At 42.2% G+C, this 26,666-nt stretch overlaps 1 protein-coding gene and 1 long non-coding RNA gene across 25 annotated transcripts in view; one reads left to right on the top strand and one right to left on the bottom strand.

Annotated features, from left to right (window-relative positions):
• LOC310677910 lies at positions 1 to 26,664 on the top strand. Its single transcript, XR_014511511.1, has 3 exons — positions 1 to 488; positions 12,289 to 12,521; positions 26,251 to 26,664. It is a non-coding gene; the product is annotated as an uncharacterized lncRNA (long non-coding RNA).
• Positions 13,366 to 26,666, bottom strand: part of ABLIM1 (actin binding LIM protein 1) — a 207,197-nt gene continuing 193,896 nt past the window's right edge. For 19 of the 24 annotated variants that reach the window (XM_083441117.1, XM_083441111.1, XM_083441115.1 and 16 more), the window contains 5 exons: positions 24,630 to 24,694; positions 23,051 to 23,111; positions 21,288 to 21,362; positions 18,204 to 18,284; positions 13,366 to 18,088 (listed from right to left, as the gene is read on the bottom strand). In XM_083441117.1, the coding sequence (XP_083297243.1) occupies positions 21,304 to 21,362; positions 23,051 to 23,111; positions 24,630 to 24,694 (185 nt within the window). In that variant the 3' untranslated portion in view covers positions 13,366 to 18,088; positions 18,204 to 18,284; positions 21,288 to 21,303. Of the gene's footprint in view, positions 18,089 to 18,203; positions 18,285 to 21,287; positions 22,528 to 23,050; positions 23,112 to 24,629; positions 24,695 to 26,666 lie in introns of those variants that run through there. The other 5 variants (XM_083441105.1, XM_083441121.1, XM_083441119.1 and 2 more) reach the window with 1 other exon arrangement.

The raw sequence follows: 26,666 nt of genomic DNA on the forward strand, positions 1-26,666 counted from the left end.
GGGAACAAAAAGCAGCTGTTTTCGCCTGGCAGTGCCAACGCCTTGGAAACGGAGAGATCGGCTTCAAAGAGAATGATCAAATTCGGAACGTGGGGGACTTTCCTTCCTTGGAGGTTTTTAAGCGCAGGTTGGACGGCCACCTGTCGTGAATGATTAGCTGTGATTCTTGCATTGCAGGGGGTGGGACTAGATGACCCTCGGAGTCCCTTCCAACTACGATTCCTCTGTGCTAGATAAGGAGTAATAGCAAACTGCAGGAAGAAGAGGGCGCGGGCGTTTAATAGGCGAGGGTGCTGCCTCCCTCGCTGGAAACGGGCTTTGCAAACCGAGAAAGAAAATCAGAAGAGTTTGCCAGCGGGGATGCAAGTTGGAGCGCGGCGCTGGGCAGAGCTGCTGCGAAGGTTAGAAAGTTGGCCAGTGGAGTCGGAGAGGACGAAGGCTGCAATCCCACAGAACTGTTGGAAGTGCTTCCCTGCCCTTCCGGACAGGTTAGAAATTGCAGCGACGTCCGCCTCAGCCAGGGAAAACACTCCCTTCCCCCGACCCCTGAGTTATCTGCAAGATTACACGAGCCGAACACTTTGAAGCCAGAATTTGTAGAGCAGGAGCGATTTTACGCATCTTTTTAAAAAGGCTTTCTCTACAGTTGCAGAAACGGGAGAGGGGTGCTCAGCACTTTCAGGGAGATGCATGGGAATAAATCAGTGGCTGTTTATTTCTAGCCTTGGAACAGGAGAGGAAATTCTCAAGCCCTGTCATCATGCAGCCCTCAAAGCTTCTAGAATATACCGTAGATCCAGAGACTCTTCCCAAGCCCAAGCCGCTTCTGATTCTGAGTGTTTTTGCCTGCCTGGAATGTGTCCTTGGACTCTGGTGATTCTTTTTGCTTCACCTTTGGCCTAGTGTGTCCCCTAGAGCAGCCTTTCTCAACCTTGGGTCCCCAGATGGACTACAACTCCCATCATCCCTGGTTGCTGGCCCTTCTCACTAGGCTGCCCTAGAGTTTGGTGGGATAGAAATAACTAATACAGTGGTACCTCGGGTTAAGTACTTAATTCGTTCTGGAGGTCCATACTTAACCTGAAACTGTTCTTAACCTGAAGCAATATTTCTGGGTTAGCGGAGTCTGTAACCTGAAGCGTATGTAACCTGAAGCATATGTAACCCGAGGTACCACTATAATAACTAATAATAATAGGAAAATACAGCTCTGTTGTAGGTTCAATGGTTTACATGCTCTGCCCTTCCTCTTTTAGGCCTGTTTAGCAACCTTGCCTATCTGTGCTTTCTTCAAAAAGCAGGCAAGAAATAACAGAGAGAAATACTTCAGAATTTGTCCAGCAGGATTGGCCTTATTGTTAGACAGAATGAGGGGACTGCCTCAGGCAACTAACACTGCAGGACAGCAGCAGTCCCGTGGCTCATCCTTCTTGAGTCCTGAGCCTTGTGTACTAGAGGGGGCATGACCTACACTCCCTGAACAAGCCTGCTTCCCTCAGGTGCCAGGGCCATTGCTAGGGCCAGTTTGCATGCAATGCACAATTGAGCAAATGTTCAGGTTCCTAGAGAGATGATTGTAGTCACCATGGACCTGCTACTGCCAAGCTGCCTGGACCTAAGCCATGGTTTGGCCTACTGTTGCATCCCAACTGAGGCTTGCTGTTTGTCTCCCCCAGGTAAACCACAAACAGCAAATCAAGAATAATACTTGGTTACAGCTCATTGTTTGCCTGAGGGGATAAACTTAAGAAAACTTTGTGATTCACCTGTGTATTGAGCATACTCTCTCACTTTGTCTATTCAGTATTCCTAAAAGTTGCATAAGGACTTGGGTTTGGGACATCATTCTGAACACTAGAAACCCTAAGCCTTGGTTTCCATGTAAATACATTTAGGAATTGGGACTTGGGGAGAATGTGGAAAATGCATGGTAAGCAGTAACTCTAGCCATAATTAACTCAGCAGGACAGCATCACACATTTACTGTTTTAATTGGTCCTACTGAGTTTACTAGGATGACTCTAAAGTAAATTTCCTAAGCGGTGTAGTTTTAAATTCAACATCCTGGTAAATAAAAGGAAATCCTTGTTTCAGATGTGGAGTAAGTCCTTTGAAGACAATTGCATTCTGTGAAACATTCAGATATTCCACAAAGGATTGGCAGCTGGTTATCTGGGTAGGATGATAGGCAATTTAAAGCCAGAGGCTCCTGAGGAATTGATTCCTGCTGTATTTTTAACTGAAATGTAAATTGCAAGGTACTAGTTACATAATAATCATCAGCATAACTTTTGCACCAAAAGGTCTTTCCTTTGCCTAAAGTGGGAAAGCTTAATGGAAGCTTCTTTGCTAGGGAGCCTAAAGGAAGGATATGGTTTCTCAGAACTGTGAGGTTACCATTTGTTTACTAATGGGGGGGAAAGGCCATCCGTTAGAAAGGCATATTTAACGTTTTCACTCAGTATAGTTTGAGACAACTACATAATAGGATTAGACAACGGAGGTAAACTGGCTTTGTAAAAAAATTAACATGTTCAAGGCCCTTCTGTATTCTGGAATGTGTACTTTTAGAAGATATTTTGGTGTATGCTGAAAACGTGTACTGCTAATGTTTCTTAGAATTAAAAGAAAGTTGACAGTAGCTCCTGCTTTTTCTCCTTTTTATTATTTGGACAAAAACCAGAGACTGCCATGTTGGCCCATAAAGGACATTTACAAAATATCTGTATTAGGCTAATAGTGAGCAATCTTTAGAGTCCTCCCTGTTTATTTAACTTATATGCAGAATTCATCGTGTGAAAGGCTGGGCTGGATGAATCCCTAGCCGGAATTAAGATCGCCGGAAGAAATATCAACAACCTCAGATATGCAGATGACACAACCTTGATGGTAGAAAGTGAGGAGGAATTAAAGAAGCTTTTATTGAGGGTGAAAGAGGAGAGTGCAAAATATGGTCTGAAGCTCAACATCAAAAAAACGAAGTTCATGGCCACTGGTCTCTCCTGCACTAGGATCTCCTTGCACTAGGATCTCCTTGTGACCCATTCTCCATTTCAGAATGGCAATTGGACCATTTGCTACCTTCCTTTTCTCCTTCTAGTGATACCAGTTCTTTTTAGTGTAGATAATGACCATAATGATACATTAGCCCACAAACCAATAATTAAGCTTCCTGGCTGCCATTTTTAACCTTCAAACATCTCAAGTTAAGAAACAAGTCATAGCAAAACCTGGCATCATAAAGTCATATTAAACAAATGGCTCTGGGGAATAATCCTGAGTCACGAGGTAATTATGAACAGTAGTCAAGGCATAAGAGCCTCTGGCATTCCGAAATTGCACAAATGTGATGTTGAACCGCTTTGGATTCCCCAAGAGATGAAGTGTCAGGCTCAGTATGAACATGCAGTAGAATAAGAAGTGCTTGAGTGGACTGTACCACTGCAGAGACCAGGGGTGTGATGCCATTTTAAACGCTTCCGCATGTAAAAAAAACCACCTTTAAAAACTCTCTGCAAATAAATAAAACCCAGTTCTATAGGGGAATGTAGCACTTAGGACGGATTACTTGTATCCAGAGAAAGGCAAACTAGGGACTTCTCCAGACATCTTTTAAAAAATGTATTTGTTATTACTTGGGCTCGTGATGTTATCAGGCTGGTTATACATTATCTTGCTTTCAATACTCTTTGCACCTGCAAACGTTTAAGGGTCAACAGAGTGCTTCATTTCCAGTCAGTGTATGTCCCATAACTTGCTGCTGACATCTTGTAGCCTTTTATACCATAAATTGTTTTTTTCTGGGTTGTTGTTTTTTGTCCCACTTCCGCTGCACTATAGTGCAAAGGTACCCCTCCAGACAAATCACAGAACAACTAATAAAGCGGAATGATGTGTGGATGGTACAGCATAAATCCACCACTTGTTGGCATCCATCTGTCTTGGGAGAAAATGAAAGACTTCACTTTGGGGTGAAGTCAAACCAGCCTTCATGTTTGCAGACATCTTTGTAGCGTAGAGTTGGTCTGCCAGTGGACCTGATGCTTGAAGCCAGCTCCCCATAGAGCATGTCCTTGGGGATCCACCACTAATTGCTTCAATTACATGTTTTGGAATACACCCCATTAAAAAAACAATAGTTTGGAAGGGCCCTGGGAAAGTCAAGGAGGTTGGTCCTGGTCTGTATGTTATTTCTGAGCCTGTCCTTGCAATTCAGGTCATATGAAATGCACATCCCCAGCCCCATTTCTGCCCCCTTTCACCTCTTTCAACAAGAACCTTTGTTATTGTAACACCAGATAAAGCCCTCTAGTCTTCATTGCACCTGAAACTCAGCACTGGCGGCATCTGACTCACCTTGCCTCAGGGTAAGGCTGGCCTAGTAAAAATGCTCCCATTCTTTCCCATGAGATAAATGGTGCTTAGCTTCAAAACCAGACAACTCAATCATTCCAGGAAGTGACTAGGAACCTGCCAGATAAGTGTTGATAGGGAGAGCGCCAAGGGACAAAAGGAGGAAGTTGGACCAGGCAGTGTTGGATGGAGGACTTAAATGGGACTAATGTTGAAAAGGGACCAGGAAATACAAGTGACGCTGGGCTGGGATTCTGGTGAGGATTTCTTGAGGCAGGTAGATTTATTTGGTTTGTTTTTAGAGGTGGTCTTAGCTATTTTTCTGGGCCTAAGGCTTCATCCTGGATGGAATATTTTGACATAGTTATCGGCACAGCTGTGCAGATATGATGAACATGTGGCGCCACATCATGCGTGGGGAATGTTTTTCAGCTGGAGAGCCACTTTCCCTTCGAGGAAAGCTTCTGAGGGCCAGATGCCAGTGGTAGGCAGAGCATTGACTTAATTTTCCCTCATGCAGTAGGCCAGTCTCAGCACATACAGATCCCACACTGTCCTTCATTCAGACAAACAAGAGACACGATAATAGTTCAAGGAAACATTCCGGTCAGGCAAAATACTGGGGGTGTGAAGCACAGCCTGTGAAGGGAGTGGCTTGGGATAGTTCCCAGGGGACATTTGGCCCCTAGGTCTGAGGTTTCCCACCCATGTGCTATGTGGTTACAATAAAAATGACCCTTCCCCCAAATTGGACAACTTTTGCAATTGGTGTGCAAGTGTTGTGACGTCCATTTCTTTTGTGATAATAGTGTACCAGCCAAAAGAAGTTCATTTGAGAACCTGCTAAATAAAATCCATGATTTTGTATAAATCGGGGAATGTAAGTTAGTGGAATAGGTGTGGTAATCTTACTCAAGCAAGACTAGAGAAGGGTGGGCAATGGTTCCACTCCCTGCTATCCTTTAGTGCTCCCTCTCCATTCATGAAGATACTTTCCTTTTCAATGGGGTTGTGTCTTTACTTTTTAAAAAAGGGAAGCTGAAATTTGTAGAATTCTCATGAGAGCCTTTCAGGCCCCAGCCAGATTGGGAGCATCACTCTCCGTTTTACAGAATCTGCTCTCCCATACCAGTTCTGAGCTGACGAAAGGGTGTTTTTTCTGGAATATTCCCAGAGATAAAGTTTTGGGTCTTGGCTTTTTCCTTAGACACAGTGCACTTCAGTCCAGCCAAAGTCAATAGCCTTCCACAGTTCTTCAAATTGCAGCTGCATATGGAGCAGCAGAATTTCTCACATAAACGTATAGCATGAAACTGAATTTATGTCGACATATCATTGAAAAAATAATGGATAAAAAATATTCTGTCACAGACTTCAACACAAACAAGACAAGTGGGAATAGCTTCTGGTTGACACATCTATTGTGAATGGTTTCTTTTCTCTCTCCCATCCTCCTTGCCCCCCCCCCTTTTCCACTTCTGCTGATTTTTATGTGAGATGAGAAGTCAGCTTTGTAAACAAGAAAATTTCAACCCTTATTTTCCCAGGCGGCCTAACAAATTCCACTGCTGTCTGCTAGCATCACTATGCATTTTGTGGAAATAGGTCACATTCTGCATATCTCTAACTGAAGTTACTATTGTTTACTTTTTTCCTTTTAAAAAAAGAGAAGTTGAGATAGTTGCTTCCCTATTTGGGAAAAAATCACTGTAATTCAAATGACTTTTTTGAAGGGGTCTGATCTATGCACATGAGATCCTCTGGTAGAAGCAACTGAGAGAATATAAATACAAGTTCAAAAGAAGAGGGAAACTTCCAGTGGGGATGAAACAGTTGAAATTCACTGGTTTGATAGGAAGATGGATGACTGGAAATACTGTTCTCTGACACAATTAGAACTTTATGTAGGACTTAAAAAAAAATTGTATCTGACCTAACATCCTGCTGTGAGGGTATTTCAGTTCTGCAGGAGCAGAACAGACACATTGGCCCCAATCCAACATAGAGTTAAGCCTGCTTAAGCCTGTGGATTCAATGACCTTAAACCCATTTAACTTAGTGTTGGTTTGTGACCCCTCTGTGCAAAAGAGCCTTAATGAATTCTAGATATCCACATGTTAACTACTGCTTTTCAAGCTGTGCCTTCAAAATTCATTTATTTCAGTCATTTATGCCCTCCCGTTCCATTAGAATGTTCACCGTGTGTTAAAGTTTTTAAAATTAAAATATATATACAGTATGACAATAATAGCAATAATGCAAGCCAACAACGGATAAAAGGAGGTAGCAAGCATCCTTGACATAAATGAGCTATCTAAAAACACAGCCACAAATTTAAAAAGTGCATACAGAGCAGATAACACATTAAAAACATTGCAATAATTAAACTGAAAGCACAGAAACCAGGCAACAATAAAAGCCTGTTTAGGTGTAAGGTTTTAGAGGTCGTGAACTCTCCTTTCTTGGAAGTTTTAAAGCAAAGGTTTATCTGAATGAAGGTTGGAGATGGGTGCATATGCAGAAACCACTGACCTTTGCATGGCAGAAAATGTACAAAGCAGAGAGTCCTATCTGTTACCCTTTTATTTCTGAGACTTGTCTGCTTTTTCCTCTGTTCCCCTCCCACCACAGGCATGTGGCTCCCAAAAGGTTGCCCACAAGGGAATGTGGCCCTCGCTCTGCAAAAAGATTCTCCATCCCTGTTCTGATGTACATACTGCAGCATTTTGTGCATTTACATCAGCCACTCCCCCAAAGGCTTCTGGGTTATCTAACTGAAGCCTGCCTGCTTGTCCTGCTCCCCACAAGGTGATAATTGGGACTAAGCACTTACCAGAATGCCACAGAGATTTATCCTGGCAGCCACTTAACATTTAATTGGGGTATTAACGCCACCAAAGAAGCAATTTCTAATAATGATTCATTCACTAGCTGTCTTGAAAACAGTTTAGGATTATAAGCTTGCCTGCAGCTTTGGGTTCACAACAACTGGCCAATGCATGGCATTCCTTTAATCAAGGTCCACTGTATTTACCATGCCTGCCGGGATTCTAGGTTCCACAAAAAAAGGCTTCCACAATAAATGTTAACATTTTTAACACTAGCGGTCACAAGTTGCTCAGCTGTGTTGTTCATTTTCTCAGTTATATTAAAACTCCCAGGAAAAGAACTATATTTGTTTATTATAATTAGGGTTGTGTGTATGTATTTTATGATTTTTGTCAGTAACCTTAACCCAGCAAACGTAACCCAAGAGTTTTTGATTTGCTATGTATGCTGACTCCGTACCATTTTGTTATTTCTTAATAGTTTACACATCTCCTTTGGTCACCAAAATGCTTTTATGAATTCATATCTTGTTCTTCCTTGTATTATGTCTGCAGCCATTTCTGGCATTTTGATTATGTTTACACTTGCAAGGTAGGCCACTTTGCAGTGCATTATGCCATAATTCATAGAATCATATAGCAGGATGGGGGCTCAAACTCATGCAGGAAACTAGGGTTGCAAACAAAAAAAGAGGACACATTTGCCAACTTCTGCTTTTAACTATGGACCACTATGATGACTCTCATTTTACATACCCCTGAAAAAGAGGACGTGTCCTGGAAAAAAAGGACATATGGCAGTCCTAAGAAACATTGGGCTCATCTGGGATGTGACTGCAGGACCTCTTGCAGCTTAAAATCCTTGATACAAAATCAGAAGAATATGGCAGCATAGTGGCTGTTTAAAGCTGACATAGGCTCTTGACTTTGCTGGACTCCTGGGCCCTTAAAAATAAAAATCATAATCTGTAAATGATTTTTTTTGAAAAAGGCACCCTCTTGAACAATTCGTGACACTTTCCCTTTATCCAAGCTACAGAACCCAATCTGGACATGCTCCCAAGGTCCTTCTACAAAAGACAGGACTGAAGTCTTATTTAGTTACAGCTTCAAACCAATAAAAGCACAAGCAAAGATAACAAACAAGTATATTGGTGTATATGTAAATAACATTTTTGTTTCAGATTTCTCCCCTTGCTTTGGAGGAAACAATTTTTTTAACAGATGTGGTAAAGGAGGGGGGGGGACACACTTGAAGTCTTATGTTGTAGTTCCTAAAGGAAGTGGTCCCAAGGAGCCATATATATTTAACAGCAAATTAGTGCTGACATTTGACTGTGTTTCAATCAGATCTAGTTTTTGGCACTGTTATCTGTATTTTTAACATGCTGTGAAGATTCACTTTACCAGCTGCCTTGCTGTGTTGGGGAACGTAGTGCATTCCTTCATCATTACTCAGGGGTCAGAAACTCAGAATTATTTTAGTATCAGGGAAACAGGAAATAAAATGAGGCTTTTAGAGTTTGAAGGGTTTTTTGTTTTGTTTTTTGTTTAAATGGGATTAAAAGTCTGCTAGTAAGTTCAGATATTAAAGAATGCCAAGAGAGAAGGACTTGAAGCCCCATTGTGAGGGTTAATAGCAAATGAACAAACTGCTTCTTCGCATGGTGGCAAATGTTGTTCATAATGAATAGGAGAATTATCAAGTTTGCTATTTAAGGCTTCTCAAATATGAAGCAACTTTGGGGTTGAAACTTTCAAATTTGACGTTTATTCTGAAATTCAGTTGTTAAGTTTTGCAGATCACTGACATGTTTTAGATGTGAGTTGTGACACTGCTAGTTTGGCATGGTGGCGCATGCCACCTTAAGCCACAATGGCATCAGGTGACCTGTTTTCATTTGCCCATGTGTTTGAAATCAAACCTGGTGAGCGAAGGCACAGCACTTTGCAAGTGCGACAACCAAGCTGATTAGTACCAATGATAAAGTCTAATGCCTGTTCAAACATCCTGATGACTGTATGTGGTTTGCAGGCACTGCTAGTCACCTGATAGATGGTACCTGCAAAGCCCACTGTTGGCCCAGCTGCATCTTTAGCTGCCTCTCAGATGAAAACAGATGGGGCAGGTGGGCTTCACTTGGCCAAAATAGTGTCACAGACAAAATGGGGAAGCCTAAACATGAGTTGAAGAACAGAAACTGAATATTTCACTTGAAAATAGGGATCCTAACTCAGACATGGACTAACTTAAGGCATGTGGGATCTACTCTCTCTCCCAACCCCCAAATCCCAGTCCAGGCTGTGTGTGCAGAGCTAAGCCAGTTACAGAGCTAAGACAACATCCCTTGAGTTATTACCGGGAACGAACTGTATGTGCAAGTATAAACCTACATGTGAGTTAGCACAGAACAGAGATCACAGAACAGAGATTCTAACAGCTAAATTTAAGGAGAAACTTTTCGCTGCTGTTTTTATGGCAGCAAGAGTCAGAAACTCTTGCTGGTCTACTGAAAATCGGCCACCAGTCTACCAATAAATAGATCTAGTTCCTGCCCACACTTGTCCTAGATTCAGATACAAATTCCCTCTGAGCATATTGGCTGAGTTTGCCATTATGATCTGCAAGGGATTCATCAAGGCTTCGTTCTTTCCTCTTTAATTAGTGGTGCTGTTTGTGTTGCCAACACCTCTTGTGGTTCCAGTCTGCAGCCAGCCCTTCAACAACAGACACACAGGCTCAAAGCACCATTATTGTTCTTTTTTCCTGGGTATGCACATCCTAAGTACCTGTGAGATGTGCCTTTTGAGCCCACAAACCCTCATTGCAGGCTGCATATGCAGTTGCTGGTGTTTGCTGATGCTTACAAAGAAAAGGCCAGATGAGCAGCTTTTTCTGTGGCAACACACTTTTAAAGTAGGGTGGTGAGCGCAGCTCTGCCCGCTTCCAGCCATCCATGTCTGTTGCACAGCATTCATCCTGGTCCTACTTCCTCCAGGTTGGGAAAGGCATAGTTTAATCATCAGAGCCACTTACTTGACGTTCAAAGAATTGACACATTAGGGTTGCCATATGTCCTCTTTTCCAGGACACATCCTCTTTTTTTCATGGGTAGAGCTGTCATAGTGATCCATAACTAAAGGCAGAAGTCTGCAAATGTGTCCTGCTTTTAAAAATATGGCAACCCTATTTCTTGGAATGCTTTGGAGCCTCCAACTTATCTATAATGTAGGGTGCAGAGCAAGGGAGAAAAATGAATATTTGGTCTGTGTAGTATGAATTTCAGGCACACGTGTGACTTTAGCTTTAAGAAACACTTGTTAACATTACTGTTTTGTTTAACGGCTTTGCATTATTTCCAGAATGGAACAATGATTCCGAGCACTGTAAATTTTATCCATATTATGCCTGTCTCACTCCTCTTTGTTCTGCAGCTTCTACCTCTGCAGCATCAACAACCCTTGTTTTATTCTTCCAGAACAGACTGCACCAGCAATTGCTGCTGCAAGGGAGTTTTAAAAAATACATTAATGCAAGGCTTATCAACCTGGCATCCACCAAGGCATTCTTTCATGCCCTGAGCATGAACCTTGATCCTCTGATACCCAAGCACTCTTTTTCAAACAATTTCTGGCATTTTAAGAACCAGAGATATGAGGCCAGATGTACAGACACAATTGTTCTCAATTTTTGTGAGAAATTTGCCTGCTGTGCCTCCCCTTAAAACCCCCCGATTCCTATATCAAGAGAAAGGTGTGTGTGTGAGAAAAGAGGTGAATGAATGTGGTCTGTAACAGGGAGATACGCACTTGGGCAATGGAGATGTGCAGTGAGTGTGTGCATGAAGAGAATATGGTGTGGCACCTTGTATATTTTTCTTGGAAGTGGGAAATGCTCCTACAGCAACAGTGTGTGATCAATATTGTGCAATCTCCACACTCAGGGAACAGCAGGACATAGTTGACTTCCATGGTAAGCCCGAGGTTGTCTGAGGTGGGGTTGAGTAAGCAACAAGGGCTGTATCCTCTTTAATTTTGCATTACCGTGGTACCTCGGGTTACATACGCTTCAGGTTACATAAGCTTCAGGTTACAGACTCCACTAACCCAGAAATAGTGCTTCACGTTAAGAACTTTGCTTCAGGATGAGAACAGAAATCGTGCTCCAGTGGTGTGGCGGCAGCAGGAGGCTCCATTAGCTATAGTGGTGCTTCAGGTTAAGAACAGTTTCAGGTTAAGAACGGACCTCCGGAACGAATTAAGTACTTAACCCAAGGTACCACTTTATGCTGTCCCCCATGCTAGCCATGTTGTTTTTGTGCTTTCCCATGCTCCTTTCCGTGGCAGCCATTTTGTGATTCACTGCACCTTCTCAAAATTCTAAATACGACTACTGATCTGAAAGGTTTGACGGCCACTGCATTAACCCCTCCACTGTGACTTGCATTATGACTTGTTCTTTCACATCCCTTGCTCTACTGTTAGGTTTCCAATGAAGCTACCTATCTACAAATTGCAGGTTTCATATTCTCTAGCTATTATGGGAGACCTGTGGCAGTAGAAAGGGTTTTCTGCCTGTTGCAATCTGAGAACATGCACAGGAAACGTCCAATCACATGCTAAAGGAGATGTTGGCTATTTTGCAGAAAGTGGGTCATCCACACTCACTTGACACACTTAATCCTTGCAAGCCACAGCAGTGTGAGCTCTGGGAAGGCAATATTGTGGAGTAGGCATAGGCAAGCAGTATACTGCTGCTGTGTAATTAAATTTGGATCCCAGAAGTATATATAGTAGCTTGAATTTTTTAAAAAATGGATCACTATTCTTCATCAGTAGCAGTATTTTTACTGGATAATGGTATTGATTTTAAATGCAACACACCAGTTGGGGAAGGAGTGAAAAACAAGAGTAGAAGGGAATGGAAAGGATTTCAAAAAGAAATGAGGACCTGGAGGGGTAAAAAACAGGCCAACCTCCACCCCACCCCAAGTCATACACGCAAGGAGGCAGGCAGTTAAGCATTTGATTCTTTATTGCCCTTCAACATAATGTTACATGTAGTGTTGCTTGAATGCTGAACTGTGTTCTCATTTATCCTTGACAGATGCCCATGAGGCAGGTGGTTGTAGCACCTTGGATGCTTCCAGTGAGCAACTTGCTTCATCAAAGCCTAAAGGTGAACTGGGGCCTTATGAGTTCCCGCCATCCATTCTGTCCCTCCCAGGCTCTACTCGCTGCCTGAATAGTGTGAATTCGTAAAGGACCAATCTCTGGAATGATAGCTGGAGCTTCTCCCTCCTACAGCCTCTTGCCATTGGGCAGACACAGAGGAAAGAGGTATGTGGAAGGTTCTCAAAGGGTTTTGGCTCAGCTTCAGTATCTGGAGCTTGGTGGATGGTAGACAAGCCCTGCACATGGCAGGCTGATTCTCCTCTGACTCTGAGGTCAAAGTTGAGGCCATGGCAGAATAGGACTGGGAAGGCCCAGGTTCAAATCCCTAGTAGATGATGACACTGACTGGGTGACCTTTGGCTGGTTACTATACCAAAGCCTAACCAGCCTCAGTGTTGTTATGAGACCAAAGTCCCCAGAGCTGTGGGGTGTGGACAAACATTGCCCCTTGTTATAGTAGCAAGTATGTCCCTCTCATCAAGTGATAACACAAAAGAGGGCCACTAAGTCTCAGCTGCCTCTACAATTGGCAAATAACGGGGCTGTAAAAAGTTGTTCCTCCTGCCACTGTAATGAGGTACCTCAGAAGCAGAACAAGAATAATATTTTCCACGTATCCCATATCAGGGGAAGCCAATTCCCTCACATTGATTTATGGACACCATTTGACTGCCTAACTGGGGGCCTAGTGAGATCTGGATGGTGGGCTTCCAGCTTTGGGACTCAGCCCCACATGTTCCAAAGCAATTTAACTCCTCTTTTCCTAAATGTGCCCTCTGAGTTACTTTCCCTAATGCTTGTAGCCATGAAGGGCCTCTCTTTACCAAGGACTGTCCCACTCCCAAAATGCCCTCTCTCTTCCTGTAAACATTTGATAAAAAGCAACCCTTTGTCCCAAAGTACATCATCTGCCATCAGTGCAAAATCTGTTTTATATCAAGGTTTTGAAAGGGTGAACATGACACAACTAAATACATGAAACAAAAATATCCAAAGAGCACAATAAGAATAAAGTTCAAAACTTTATTTGTTTACTTGGTTTGAGTACAACAGTGATGTAGATTATAGTGGGGTGGTTGGGTGAGATGAACAGCAATGACGGCCAATGTTTCGTTTTGCAGAAGAAGCAGACTTAACAGTATAGATAGGTATTGGTGATTTTTTTTTTCTTAAACAGAGGCTCCAAATCAGAGCTGTCCTACAACAAAGGAGGAAGAACAAACAAACTTAATGGAAATAATCTGAAAAAGGCTACCTGGTTGCATTCTGGAAATTGGCAGCCCAGGAAAGGGAAGAAACATGTAATTAAAAACCTTGCAGTTAAAACTTATCAAAGTGGTGCAAAATATATCTCATTAAAGTGATCTTCCTACAGAATATTAATAAGGCTCCCTTACTACAAGGGTTGTCAGCAACTTTTACTATTTTGCACCAAATGATGTCATTAACAATACAAAGTGTTGTCATGGGAATACACAACAGTTGATAAAGGTTCTTTTCTGACCTTGCTGGCTGAGAAATAGCCTAACTGTAACTCTTTCCATCAAATTCCATGGGATTTACATCAGACCTCAATTGTGCCAGTTGCTTCAATGACAGATTAGTTTGGAAAACAGGCAATGCAAAGTAGTATCTGTTACCCTTGAAGAACCAGGCCTGGGAGCAAAGAGCAGCATGAATTTGCCACCGATTTATACTGCTGAACTCCACCAGCTTGCTGAAGTTAATTACCAAACCTCCTGTTAACGTTCATGGGTTTGGAAGGAAGTCCCTAGAAAATAATGATCTGACTTATGCTGTGTTATCATTCTGACACATGGGTGAACATCTTCAAGATGTAATAATGAGCATGATTTCACTCGCCTGCCCCGTTAGAAAGCATTTTGCACAAAGAAGAAATTCACAGAACTACCTGAAACCCACATTAATTTCTTATGTCATGATTTGGGGTTAAACTATGCTTATTTGGCCACCTTTTCAAAGGCAGGAATTCAAGAAGGGCCTCTGTAGATTTGCCACTTTTGGGGGCAGCTATATTTCAGGCAGAAATTCAACTGGCATTGCTCCCCCCCCCCTCAAACTGTTGGGAAAGCAACACCTGGGGAAAAATCATTTGTTTGTTTACTTATTGCTACAGTCCCTTATTAGGAAGAGACTGTCATACTTGGAAAATAATGTCAACTAAAATGTTGCATTCTTTACAGTAGATGGAATTTGGGACCAGGAAGTAGAAATGTGTGAGAGAAGGGCGGGGGTAGAGAAAAATGTCCTTAGTTAAGCACCAAAAGGAAGCTCTCGCTGTGTTAGGACATGGCATTCTTCTGTGTGGCTGGAGCCTACAGAATATTGGTTCCCCACATGTTTAGAGGGCACATGAGATGTTTTCCAAGTAGAAACCATGCAACAAGTGGTTCACCCACACTTTTAGCTTCTCTTAATCGCTGAGCTGAGGGACGTCTGCTCAGTGTATGAGACAACTGGGAACTGATGCCATGCTTGGTAGTATAGAAAATGTGTACAGTGTTGAAATCAGCTGGTGGGACTGGAAGTTGGTTAATTTGTTTCATTGCATTCAGGATATACTATCTGTGCCCCTTTCTGTGAGACAGAGAGTAATGTATCTCCAGGTCATAGGCTGGAAAGCAGTAGCATGAAGGGAAGTGCAAAGCCAAATCACTGAGATGTTGGATGTTGTGGCAGTGACAATAGCATGCCTAGGAATAAGGCATAGAACAGCCAGCCCATATATTCCTTTATAGAGTAGCTTCGAAACCATTGTCTGATCTTGGTACAAATATCCATTTTTCCCTCCATTGAACAGTGTGGCCTATTGCAAGCCATTAATCCAGAATGTTCTTTTGATTGTAAACGGCAGTGAGTTTGAACTAATGAGTCAACGCAATATAATGATGGAAAGTGTTGCTATAATGCAACTATGGATTGAAAGTCTATTGGAGCATCCTAATGCTGCTACAACATCATGTGGGATATGTGACAGATTTTAGTGGGTGAGATGTTTAGGTTTCCACAAAACATGGCTAACCTCCCCTGCAGAACTGGGGTCCTTATTATTCTGCTGCCGTCACTCTCCTCCTGCTAACTGATAAAGGATCTGGCATATGACTTCACCAGGTAGCCACTTCATAAGCTGGTCATCAGTGTGGTGGTGAAAATGTTACCGCTCACTCTGCTTCCCAGAGTTATGGTGTAGACATGTGGTAAGATTATTTTCACCACTTGACCAGACTTTCACAAAAGACATGTGCTTGCATTTTACCACATGTTCTTCCATAAATCAATATATGATGCATGAAAGATCCTCTTTACGAGGATATGGGCTTGGATGACCAACCTATCAAGCGCTTCTATGATAATACCTTTTGGCAAATGGTTCTCTCTGCTGAGCTCTTAAATGTAAGAGCGGGAAGTCCTGAATGTCCTGCCCTCAAAGGCATCCTTCAGGGGCTGCCATCCTATACATGCTTGAACAGAAGGAAGTCTCATTGAAGCCAGTGGGCTTTACTTCTGAGTAAACATGTATAGTATTTCCCTGTAAGTGACATGTTAGTGTCAAATTTCTATTGAAAACAACAGTGAAAACGGCAACAATCATCACTCAAAGTAAAAGATAAACGTATCAAGTGCATCCTACTGTTGGCAAGAAACAGCTCTGGAGTCTGTGAAAATATGTTAACAACTGTTCTGAAATGAACAGAATATGCACAGCCCTCTAAGCAGTTCTGCTAGACGGGGGCCACTTCACACAATGCTCAGGACTGCATGTAGTTGAGGGAGCATCACTGAATTCAGAAACTGTCTTAGGCGTTCCTTCTTCTAGGCACTGAGGATAAATAAAGCAAATAGCCTAGGCTGCAGCATTGAAATATTCCAAAAAAAGAAAACCCAAGCGCTCTAACTATGGGTGAGCCTGTAGTTGCCTGAATGAAACTGACCTGGTTCCTATGTCATGCTAAGCCAAATGCATGGCCTCCAGGAGTGCTTCACTTCTCCATGATCCTGCTGCCATGTGACACTGTGCTAAGCAAAGGCATGGCTCACTGGGTCGTCTGAACCCAGGCTTGTGGTTTAGCTCACTCCAGACTTAACCAGAAGTTGCAACCAAGATTTTGCCCTATGATTCATGGTTTACTCAGGAGAGCTAAACCTCGAGCCTGGGTTTAGATGACCCAAGGCAAGGTTTAGCTTAGCACAGCAGTACAAGGACCAGGGAGGAGCAAAGTCACTGCAGTCTCCTCTCTGGGAACATGTACAGTTGCACTGACTAAGCCATGATTTGGCTTAGCATGATATGCAAATCAGGCCATTACTTAACTTGATATTGTGCTGTGTCATCAAAGCATCCAAGAAAGTGGCTGATCTGTCATTTTTTAGCAGCAAAATTTCCAGGAGGTGTCTTGTTTCATAGCATCTCCTCTACAAAGTGGATTAAATACCATTTTTTTGTCACAGACATTCTGGAGTTCAACTGTACAGCACGCCAATGGATGTATGCTGGTATAGGCAACAGTAGCCCCGATTCAGTCGTTCCCTTTGTAATGGGATGGAACTTGCTTTGGTGTAGTCAGGTCCCTTCCCACACTATAGATGTTTGCAGGGTTGAGCCATCTTTGCAGGGATGATGTGATTATTTCCCATCTGCTAGACATCATAACAGGTGGTGACAGCATGGGAAGCAACGACATAATTGCAAGAGCCCACATACTAGTCCTTTAGAAACATTACCAAAGCAGCATGTGGCTAGCCCATGCCCCATGGATTGCCACATGGCACAAGTAGCATCTGAATTAAGCCTACACCTGTATTTCACTTTGGAAATACTTTTCTCAACACAGAACGAGAAAACCAACTCTTTCATTTTTGGCTTGCTGCTCTTGTTAACACTTAGCAAACTCGCTTAAAGCCGGACAAAGGGAGGAGAGAAGACTTGACAACAAAATAAGATAATTTGTTCTTAAGATTCCTAGCAGATGTGTGCAAGTGCAAGCTGGGAGTTTCCTTGCAAAGAATTTGGCTGGTATGCAGCAGAACTCTGGCTCAGTGGCCTCCTTTGCTGATGGGCACTGCAACAATAATAGGCCATTTGAAGGCAAGGCCAATTAATTGTAATGGCTGTGCCCAAAGGATAAATATATTACACAGGATTCCTTCGTTAGCTACAGAATATAGTCATTCATTCCTTGGAGAGACCATGACGACGACAATTAATTGTGGGTTGGCATCCTATTGGCACTTCCTGGCTCTATCAGCATTGCCCCCTGACCTTTAAATAAAAGTGAAGGGAAACGAGGGAGGGCAGAGCAACTCCACATTATGTATTGATGCCATGTAAAAACTTTATAATGCATAAAGACCACTGCTGAGATTTAGAATGTCAACGTTTTTGGGCCACAACTCTCTGGCAAGCTTGAAAGGCCCTTGCACAAGTGCAAGGAATATATAGGTGCCTTTCTCAGATTTTCCCTTTAACCCCCATTTCCTCTCTTCTCTCTCTCTCTCTCTCTCTCTCTCGTGGTTGCTCTCCAAAAAGCGTTTGAACTTAAGTATGATACATTATCCTATATGTGGTATTTTCTCCCCTCCAAAGGAGAGAATGGGATTCAGAAGAGTTTGGCTTTCTTCTTCATGTCGTTGCGTCTCCAGAGAGGTAATTTATCAAATTCCTGTATCGTCATGCCGAATATTTCTTGGAAAACCTCAGGTGCTAAGTGACGCTGAAGGAAGACAAGGAAAAGGGCAGCTATCAGTCCAAATGTTTAAACAAGAGACTTGTATCCTTTTAAAACCATTAGCCCAAACATCTGTTTGGGGAGTCTGATACTCTCTTACCTCCAGCCTGGTTCTATCCACTTCTCGTAGAATTTTACTTCGCCCTCTGTTGGACACCATGAGCAGTTCATAGGGGAATATCTGTTAATGGTATACAAGAAGCATTTATGTAGATTTAGGTCACCCCAAAAAGACACCATTAAGCTCACAAGCAGAATGCAGTCACTGTTGGCAGACAGCTTCAAGTTCGCTAAAAGGCTGCCTTAAGTATTTGAGTGTAATGTGCACTGTTTCCTTGAATCCTTTGTTCCTTAAAAAAGAAATAAATCATACTTAACAGGATGTCTATACCAGTTCATTTTTGCACATCATACTAAAAATATATGTGGATTCTGCATATAATCCCATTTCATTTTCTGGATTATCCTTGATGGGGGCAATGCCCATTTTGGTTTGTTCACATGAAAAATAACTACTTCATTAATGAAGGTACAATCGTTAGGTCTGAACAAGTATCTCAATCATGTGTCTTTTCTTCCACCCTTGTCCTCCTGTCCAGTTGAAGCTGATTTTTCACATACCCACCATAGCTAGCTACCTAACTTGTTCTGCTGATTCAGTGGTTTTCTGTGTTGTGGAATTTACTAAGCAATTTAATAAGTGTTTCTTGATTAGAAGATAGTAATGGTGGACAAGTTTCTCTTATACTAGACATAGAATCATAGAACTGTGGTGTTGAAAGAGACCATGAGGGTCATCTATTTGAACCCCCTGCAATGCAGGAATCCTTTGCCAATCATGGAGCTCAAACCCATGATTAAGAGTCTTGTGCTCTACCAACTGACCTATCCCAGCTCCATGCAGTAGAGGTTGGTGTATTCTGCTAAATGGATCACTGTCCCACCAACCTCCGTCTGCCCCCAGTCAGCCCCAACTTGCCTGCCTTCTTACTTACAACTAATACACTGGCTGGCACCTTCCTCCTCCTTAGTTTGAGTTTTGTACTTGTAGGGCAAACAGGTATAGGGACAAAACTAAAATTGGCTCTGCTTGTCATTGGCTCTAGCTCTATCTACCATTGACTCCCTTTCTACCCTACTAACCTACTAACCCCCAATGGACACCAGTCACCACAGCATAAGAAAGGGATTGTTTTGTCCACACTTCTGCTTGTTCCAAAACTTTCCCCTAGGAAAACCTACTCTTTACTGCTGAATTGGAGCAAACGTCAATCAGGGTTTCCATAATGCGGAATATGGAGTACCAGCAGGAGGAAATGAGCTCTATCAAGCAGGAGGAAATGAGCTCTATCTAGCTCTATCAAGATATCTAAACAAGAGTTCTTTATCTGAGCTACTGGCTGAATATGCCAATGATCAGGGCCCAGCCCAATTTTCCTCTCCTTGAAGGTAGTAAGAGACTTTTGTCATTTTTTTAAAACTGTCAATAAAATGGTGGGACCTAATTGAGACCGCTAGTTGTTTTATCAGCTGCAACACCTAATGAAGATTTCAGAAGTACAATAAAGAAGATAAAGTCATCAAACATATACCACTTAGTTTATTGTAATTATTTAAATGATGTGTACTTTATATACAGCTTGGAAGAGAATTGGTAGTGGAATATGACAATCATACAATTCACTTTCCTATATAACTTTAAATACATTTTTTAATGCTATACAATGCAACATAAAACTAACATACATTATTGTAACAAAATTAGCCAAATTTCCACAAACTTTGCTGAGAACTTTGAAGTAATTAATCATATTCTTATATTTTACAAAACCACAGAGTAGTGCTCTTAAGTGCTTTAAAAAATATTTTGAGTCCAAAATTGGGCAGAATTCTCAGGTTGGTTGCTTTCATGGTTGGCATCAAGCTAACGCATCTCGTCAGTACAAGGATTTATGCTAAACCTCCCATCTCCCATAAACTTCCCATACAGGGCCTCCCCAAATCTGCTTTGGAGAGCTGAGGAATCCCCTAGAAGAGATTTAGGGAGCACCAGGCAAGGAGAGGCGGAAAGTTATGTTGCACAAGCATACATTCTTGTGCTGGTGGGACAAGTTCACTGGATACAGCCCCATAGTTTTAAAGATCAACTATTATGACAGTAGTGATGAATTTATGACCCGTGGGCCTAATCAGGTTCAGCAGGGGGTTCTGCTGCAAGGCTTTCCACCTGCCCTAACCTGATGTCACACATGACATCAGTGGTGCCTAGTGTTTTTTTTCAGCAGGAGTGTGCAGCAGATCTCCCCACTCACCTCTTGCCTCTACATACTTCTGAGAAGCCCAAAATGAACATTTCAAGTCAAAATGGAAGCTGTCCAACATGTGTGAGTCTACACTTTTTCTTAAGATCCATGACTCCACCTAGCTCCTAGTCGCTCCTAGCTGTGACTGGTCAGGCTATGGGGTGGTGCCAATTCATAGTTCCTTTTCTTCAATCAACCCCTTGTGTAGCAGCAGCAGGCTTTAAGCTTTGCTGCCAGGTCTCTAACGTTGCACGTATGTGCAATTGTGCAAGGGCCTAAATATAAGAGAACAAGGGAAGTGGAGGTGCATTTATTTGACCTACACCAGAACAAGGGGGAAACCCCAAACTAGCTAGGGAGACAGTTTGCCGTCATTTTTTTAGCACCTCTGCAGGCAGTGAACATGGCTTCTATCAAGCCGGCATCTGTTTAGGGCTGCCTTGAGTCACCTGGTGACTTACTGTAACAACTTCATGGTGAGTTCCGACACCTATGTTTCTTGGAAAAAAGCACTGGAGGTGGGGTAGGTAAAGATGTGGCTCCCTGCTGAAAGGGGTGTTTAGTAGGCACCACTGCTCAGTTACAGACTGTGCCCTGTGGATTCTTATAACTGTGGCTGTCAGAAGCTTGGTGCTGAAAGCTTACCAGTTTCAAGTTTTACTGATTGCTGCTGTCTATTCTCCAGGAAATATTAGCTGCTTTTGCCCTGTATACATTAATGACATATTTCCTACAGTCCAAAGCAAGATAGGGCTGGCACATAAGGAGCAACATTTTTGGGGGTGAGGGGGACAGACCACAGGGCTACAAGCACAAACTACCACCATTTCATAGGCAAACCATCACTGTCTTGAAGGAAAGTGAATAATGTCTGCACTTGCCTTTGGTTCCAACATGTTAGGCATAGACACTCCTCGGTCCATTCGCATTCCGGGGACATGACCATCTGGGAGGGACTGTATCAGATATAGGTAAACATCAGACACACAGGTTACATGCACACACACATAGAAAGGGTAAAGGCATTCAAGGTGAATATGGACATGAATTTATACTACGATCCCATGTTAGATCTTTACATCAGCCAATGGAATACTATGATTATGTACTCCTTAAGCAAGTTAACAATCTGGTTTCTATGGTGTTCAACAAAAGCATTCCCAGTAGTAAAGATTAAGTCGCAAGTTAAGAGAATCTTTCTGGTTCTAAGGACCAAAGAACTGGTTCTAAAGACCAAAGATCCATCAGATCCAGCATTCTGTTTCAGAGTAGCTAGCTAGATGCCTCTGGGAAGCTTATAAACAGGGCTAGCAGGCAACAGCATTTCCCCCCAGTATCTGGTATTAATAAATCAGTTTGTAGGGGAGGAAGAGGAATGACGGGCAATATTGTCTCACAGAACTGACTTGTCATCTTCTATGTTTCCAGCTATACTTTACTCTGAGGTTTTTGCCCTGTTGTAAAAAAAATCTGCCCAGTAAAATGGCAAGTTCCTACCTATCCCAGGCTGAAAAAGACTTTCCACATTAATAGCATAATATGCAATAAAGATTCTGTCCAGATCATCTCTTCATAAGAATTTTACATAGAATTTAGAGTTAGGGCTGGCGTTTAGAAGAAACAACAACCCTTTTTATTGGTCAATCAATGGATCTTCATGTCAGTGTTATATGAGGTCATTTGCTGGCTATTTCTTCCATGCCCACAACCACATACAAAGGAGGAAAGGTCAGGGAATCATATATGGAAAATAGGAAGATGGTATGGCTTCAGAAAGAGGAGAGCTATTGTCTGGACCTCCCTTGTTTGGAACCAGAGAGATCAGGAGAAACCTGATGGAGAAACATCTGCCACAGGTGGCTTCCAGGTCAGTCTTCCAAAAGCTTACCAAGCAAGTCACAAAACTGGCCTATGCAAGGTACTGTGTTAGCTGTGCCCTTTTCCACAGTGATTTAAGTTTACATCATTGGTTAGAAATGAAACATGCAGATAAACATGTGCTAAGAAACTCTTCCCTGTAGCAGAAATTCAGACTTGAGTCACATAGTGGAAGAATTGTCGATGAAGTTGGTTAGATACTTGGTTACTTGATAGAAGAAAATCTGTACTGTACCTGAAAATCTGAAAAGGGATGGGGATGGGGTGGGGAGAGAAACAGCATCAGGATTAGGATGCCAAACAATACGTGTTTCATTTAATCCTCGAGCTCCTAACTTGCAGGAATCAACTAAATGTTTCCCAAACCTGGGTCTCCAGCTTTTTTGGACTACAACTCCCATCATCCCTAGTTAGCAGGTCAGGGATGATGAGAACTGTAGTTGAAAAAATAGCTGGAGACCCAAGTTTGGGAAATACTGAACTAAATGATCAGAATCAAGCAGACAAAAATACAGATCCATATGCATAAAATAAAATACGGTTTTAATGTACACATTCATTCCCCTCTTTATTTTAACTTGTTCTCAGTGCTGAAGAACCAGATTCATTTGCAAGAACAAAAATGTGTACATTGCAGGGATAAGTAAGGTGTTCACTAGTCTGCTATGAGAATAGACTAACCACAAAATCAGGCTGCAAAAACCCAAGCGTATAGGTTACAGATATAGCAGCACACAAAAGGAAACCATATTTCTCATCATGTTACCTCGAGCAGCGCTGCTCACATCCCCATAACTGTTGTACTGACCAAAGTCTGTAGAGACCGGCTAGAAGAAGACACAAATGGACACGTCAACCACATTGTTCATCTGGAGGTCTCAAAAATATGCAGCATATGCACGTAAAAACAGACCACAGAAGAAGAGAAAATAGGGTAGTGGGGAAGAGATGACTGTACTGAAGCATTGGGTTTGTGAAACAGGAAACACTTGAATGAGCGGGGAGAATTAGCAAAGATCCCAAAGAGGTGAAAAGCCACAGTGAGCTCCCGTTGCTCGGTCCCTGCTCCTGCCAACCTAGCAGTTTGAAAGCACTTCAAAGTGCAAGTAGATAAATGGGTACCACTCCAACGGGAAGGTAAATGGCGTTTCCATGCGCTGCTCTGGTTTGCCAGAAGCGGCTTAGTCATGCTGGCCACATGACCCGGAAGCTGTACGCCGGCTCCCTCAGCCAATAAAGTGAGATGAGCGTTGCAACTCCAGAGTCATTCGCGACTGGACCTAACGGTCAGGGGTCCCTTTACCTTTACCTAAAGGTTATGGAGTAGTCAGCAATTGATCATTGTACTTTTGCTGCCAGGGGAGCAATTCTGGATGCATTAAGTCTTTACCTCAAATGCCAAAGTATCTTGGGCCAGGCCTGATTCTTCCCTCAAGGCATGTACAACCCATTCTTCAGCCAGAAAAGCTTCCACAGCAGCTTACAAATCAATAAAAATAACAGAGTGCTTGCACTCAGGCTTACAACGCAGCACAGAAAATAAAGTGATGGGAGGGAAGAGGAAAACAAACAAACTCAGGCATCAAATTATTGATACCCAACTGGCGGCATTAGCTTTTTCTGAACTATATTTTAAAAGTTTGGGGATGGAATTCACTAAAAAAGTTGAAGCAAATATCATCTGATGTATTGCTTAAGATACACGAAGAATATACAGTGGAACCTTGGTTTTCGAGCATCTTGGAAGCCAAACATTTCGGTTTTCGAATGCTGAAAACCCGGAAGTGATTGCTTCTGTTTTCAAACATGCCTCGGAAGTTGAATGGCTTCCGTGGTGTGTTCTTCAATTTTCACCATTGAAATTGACATTCTCCCTTTGCACCTCGGTTGTCAAACATTTCGGAAGTCGAACGGTCTTCTGGAACGGATTACATTCAACAACCGAGGTTCCACTGTACATCAGTTTCTAATATTGCACCACTGCATAAGAATTCCCCTTATGTTCCTTTTGTGCTACATTGTTATTTTAAGGATTTTCAGAAATGGAGAGATAATGTAGCGTTAACTAAAGCCCAGTTGTATCTGATGCCTTCAACTATTTTTGGTTGTTTCAGAAATATGGCATAGAGTACTCTGAATGTATATATCCTTGTTTGAATGCATTGAGAGAGCAATACTTGGGAAGCTACGTGAATCTATAATCACCTGCATTTCCTGAACTCCAGAACAGATAATGGGTTTTAGGGCCACCTACTTTCAATCAATACCATTTGGAGACTCCATGAAATTCCTAACAGAATAACGACACATATGGCCCTGTCTTATAATAAATGTTGACTGTTTACCCTATGAAGTCCATTTCTTCCGTAGCCAGGAAGGGAAGAGGTTTTGGAAGCAGCTGCATGTGGAGCTAAACAGAAAAGGGAGAAGGAAATATTAAAAATGTAACAATTTATGTTAGGACAGAAACAATAGCACACACATTCAAAAAGTCAAAGTCAGAACATTTTAGAAATCAGTTAAAAGAACCCACAAGATTTTCTCCAAAAGGAATCTTGAAATTATAAGTTTGAAGCAAACTTGGCCTTATTATATTGAATTTAGTTTTAACAAAATCCCTCTTCAAATGCTATGAAGAGGGGGAAATAAACAGGAGGGTGGGGGTTCAGCATTCTGAAACGGGCAAGGGTGCTGCATGGGCTATAAAATGTTCCCTGCTGATCATCTTCTAGAATTTGGAAGGTGACTGAATGGTGACTGAGGGGTGATGGAACTAGCCCACTCACCCCCACCTGCTTACATTTCTGTCTTAAGGAAAACCATTTGCAGGGGTCACAAAGCCCCCTGTTCTCTGTTTCTCTTCAAAAAGATGGGGGTATACAATCCTCTACGTTGCTTAAAATGCACTTATTTTTTGGCCCATATTTAGTAGGTAAGCACAAAAGGCTCAGTGGTTTAGACCACAGTGGTGAGTTCCTGTTGCTCTGTCCCAGCTCCTGCCAACCTAGCAGTTCAAAAGCACGCCAGTACAAGTAGATAAATAGGTGGTGGGAAGGTAAACGGCATTTCCGTGCACTCTGGCTTCTCTCACAGTGTTCCGCTGTGCCAGAAGCGGTTTAGTCATGCTGGCCACATGACCCAAAAAGCTGTCTGTGGACAAACGCCGGCTCCCTCAGCCTGAAAGCGAGATGAGTGCCACAACCCCACAGTCGCCTTTGACTGGACTTAACTGTCCAGGGGTCCTTTACCTTTTACCTTTACTAGGTAGGCAGTTGTGCTTTTGTCACAAGTACTTCCATCTTAGAGTTTTGAAAAGTGCATGAAGGACATGCAGAATCATACACATCCTCCTATAAACAAACGGTTAAGCAGTAATTATAAAATGCAGTCTTTTCTCTGGAATGTATCATAGTTTGCCCATACGACCTGTCTGGTGAGCCAGTGATTCCGTTTTCTATGATCCAGCACTTTGGAATGTGCTGCCCTGCTCCCTGAGGCAATGCTGATTTCCTCTCCCAATGTGGGAAAGGCTAAAAGGCTATGAGAAGCATAAATATCAACAAGGTGTATGCCACTTTTAAAACATGATTTCCTGACCTAGCTTGTTGGCTTTTCAGGAACACTAATATTGCCGTGACCTCAGCAGTAATCTACATTTTATATGTTATTCATTTAGGCAAGTGAGCAATCATAATCTCATAAAAGATGCTTGTTGTAAAATGTGCAACTCAGTATTTGTTTTCTAAATTAAATGCTGTTGCTTTTTAAATCTTGATGCAAATGAGGGGTTTTTTTAAAAAAAGAATTATCTGAATTAGTCATCAAACTTCAGGCTCTATACAAGACTTTTTTTTTTAACTCGTTCAAGTTATTGCCAACCACATCATTTTTTTTTTCTAATTTGAGAACTAGTTGAAGATTAATTGGAGTAAGCAACATACCGCCAATATTTTTCTGTTTCTTTAGAGACCAAAGCAAAGGAAGCTTTCCCAAGAAATCAGCACCAACAATTTTCGTACTGTTCATAAAAATTCTGATCTCATGGATCAGCAGGCTTTCAAACAACATCATGATATTTCCTCTGCAATCTGGGAATATATTTACTCCCCAGCCATTTCCTCATTTGATTTATTTAAGATGTGCCAAGGATCTGGAATCGGGAAACCTCAATTCTTGCACAAGGCATTCTGAGAATGTATTGTGAAAAACAGCCAGCGATAAAACGGCAGATGGTGAATACAGGAGTGATAAAAACAGCTTCATATGTGCGGCACTGATCAACATCTTTTCGCAGAATCAGCAATAGAATAGATGAAAAAACTGGTTTTATTTTAGGCAGCCTAATCCATCATTTCCCATAGACCACCCATGTATGCTTTTCG

The sequence above is a fragment of the Podarcis tiliguerta genome, assembly GCF_965153285.1.
Source record: "Podarcis tiliguerta genome assembly, chromosome: 5".
NCBI classification, from domain to species: domain Eukaryota; kingdom Metazoa; phylum Chordata; class Lepidosauria; order Squamata; family Lacertidae; genus Podarcis; species Podarcis tiliguerta.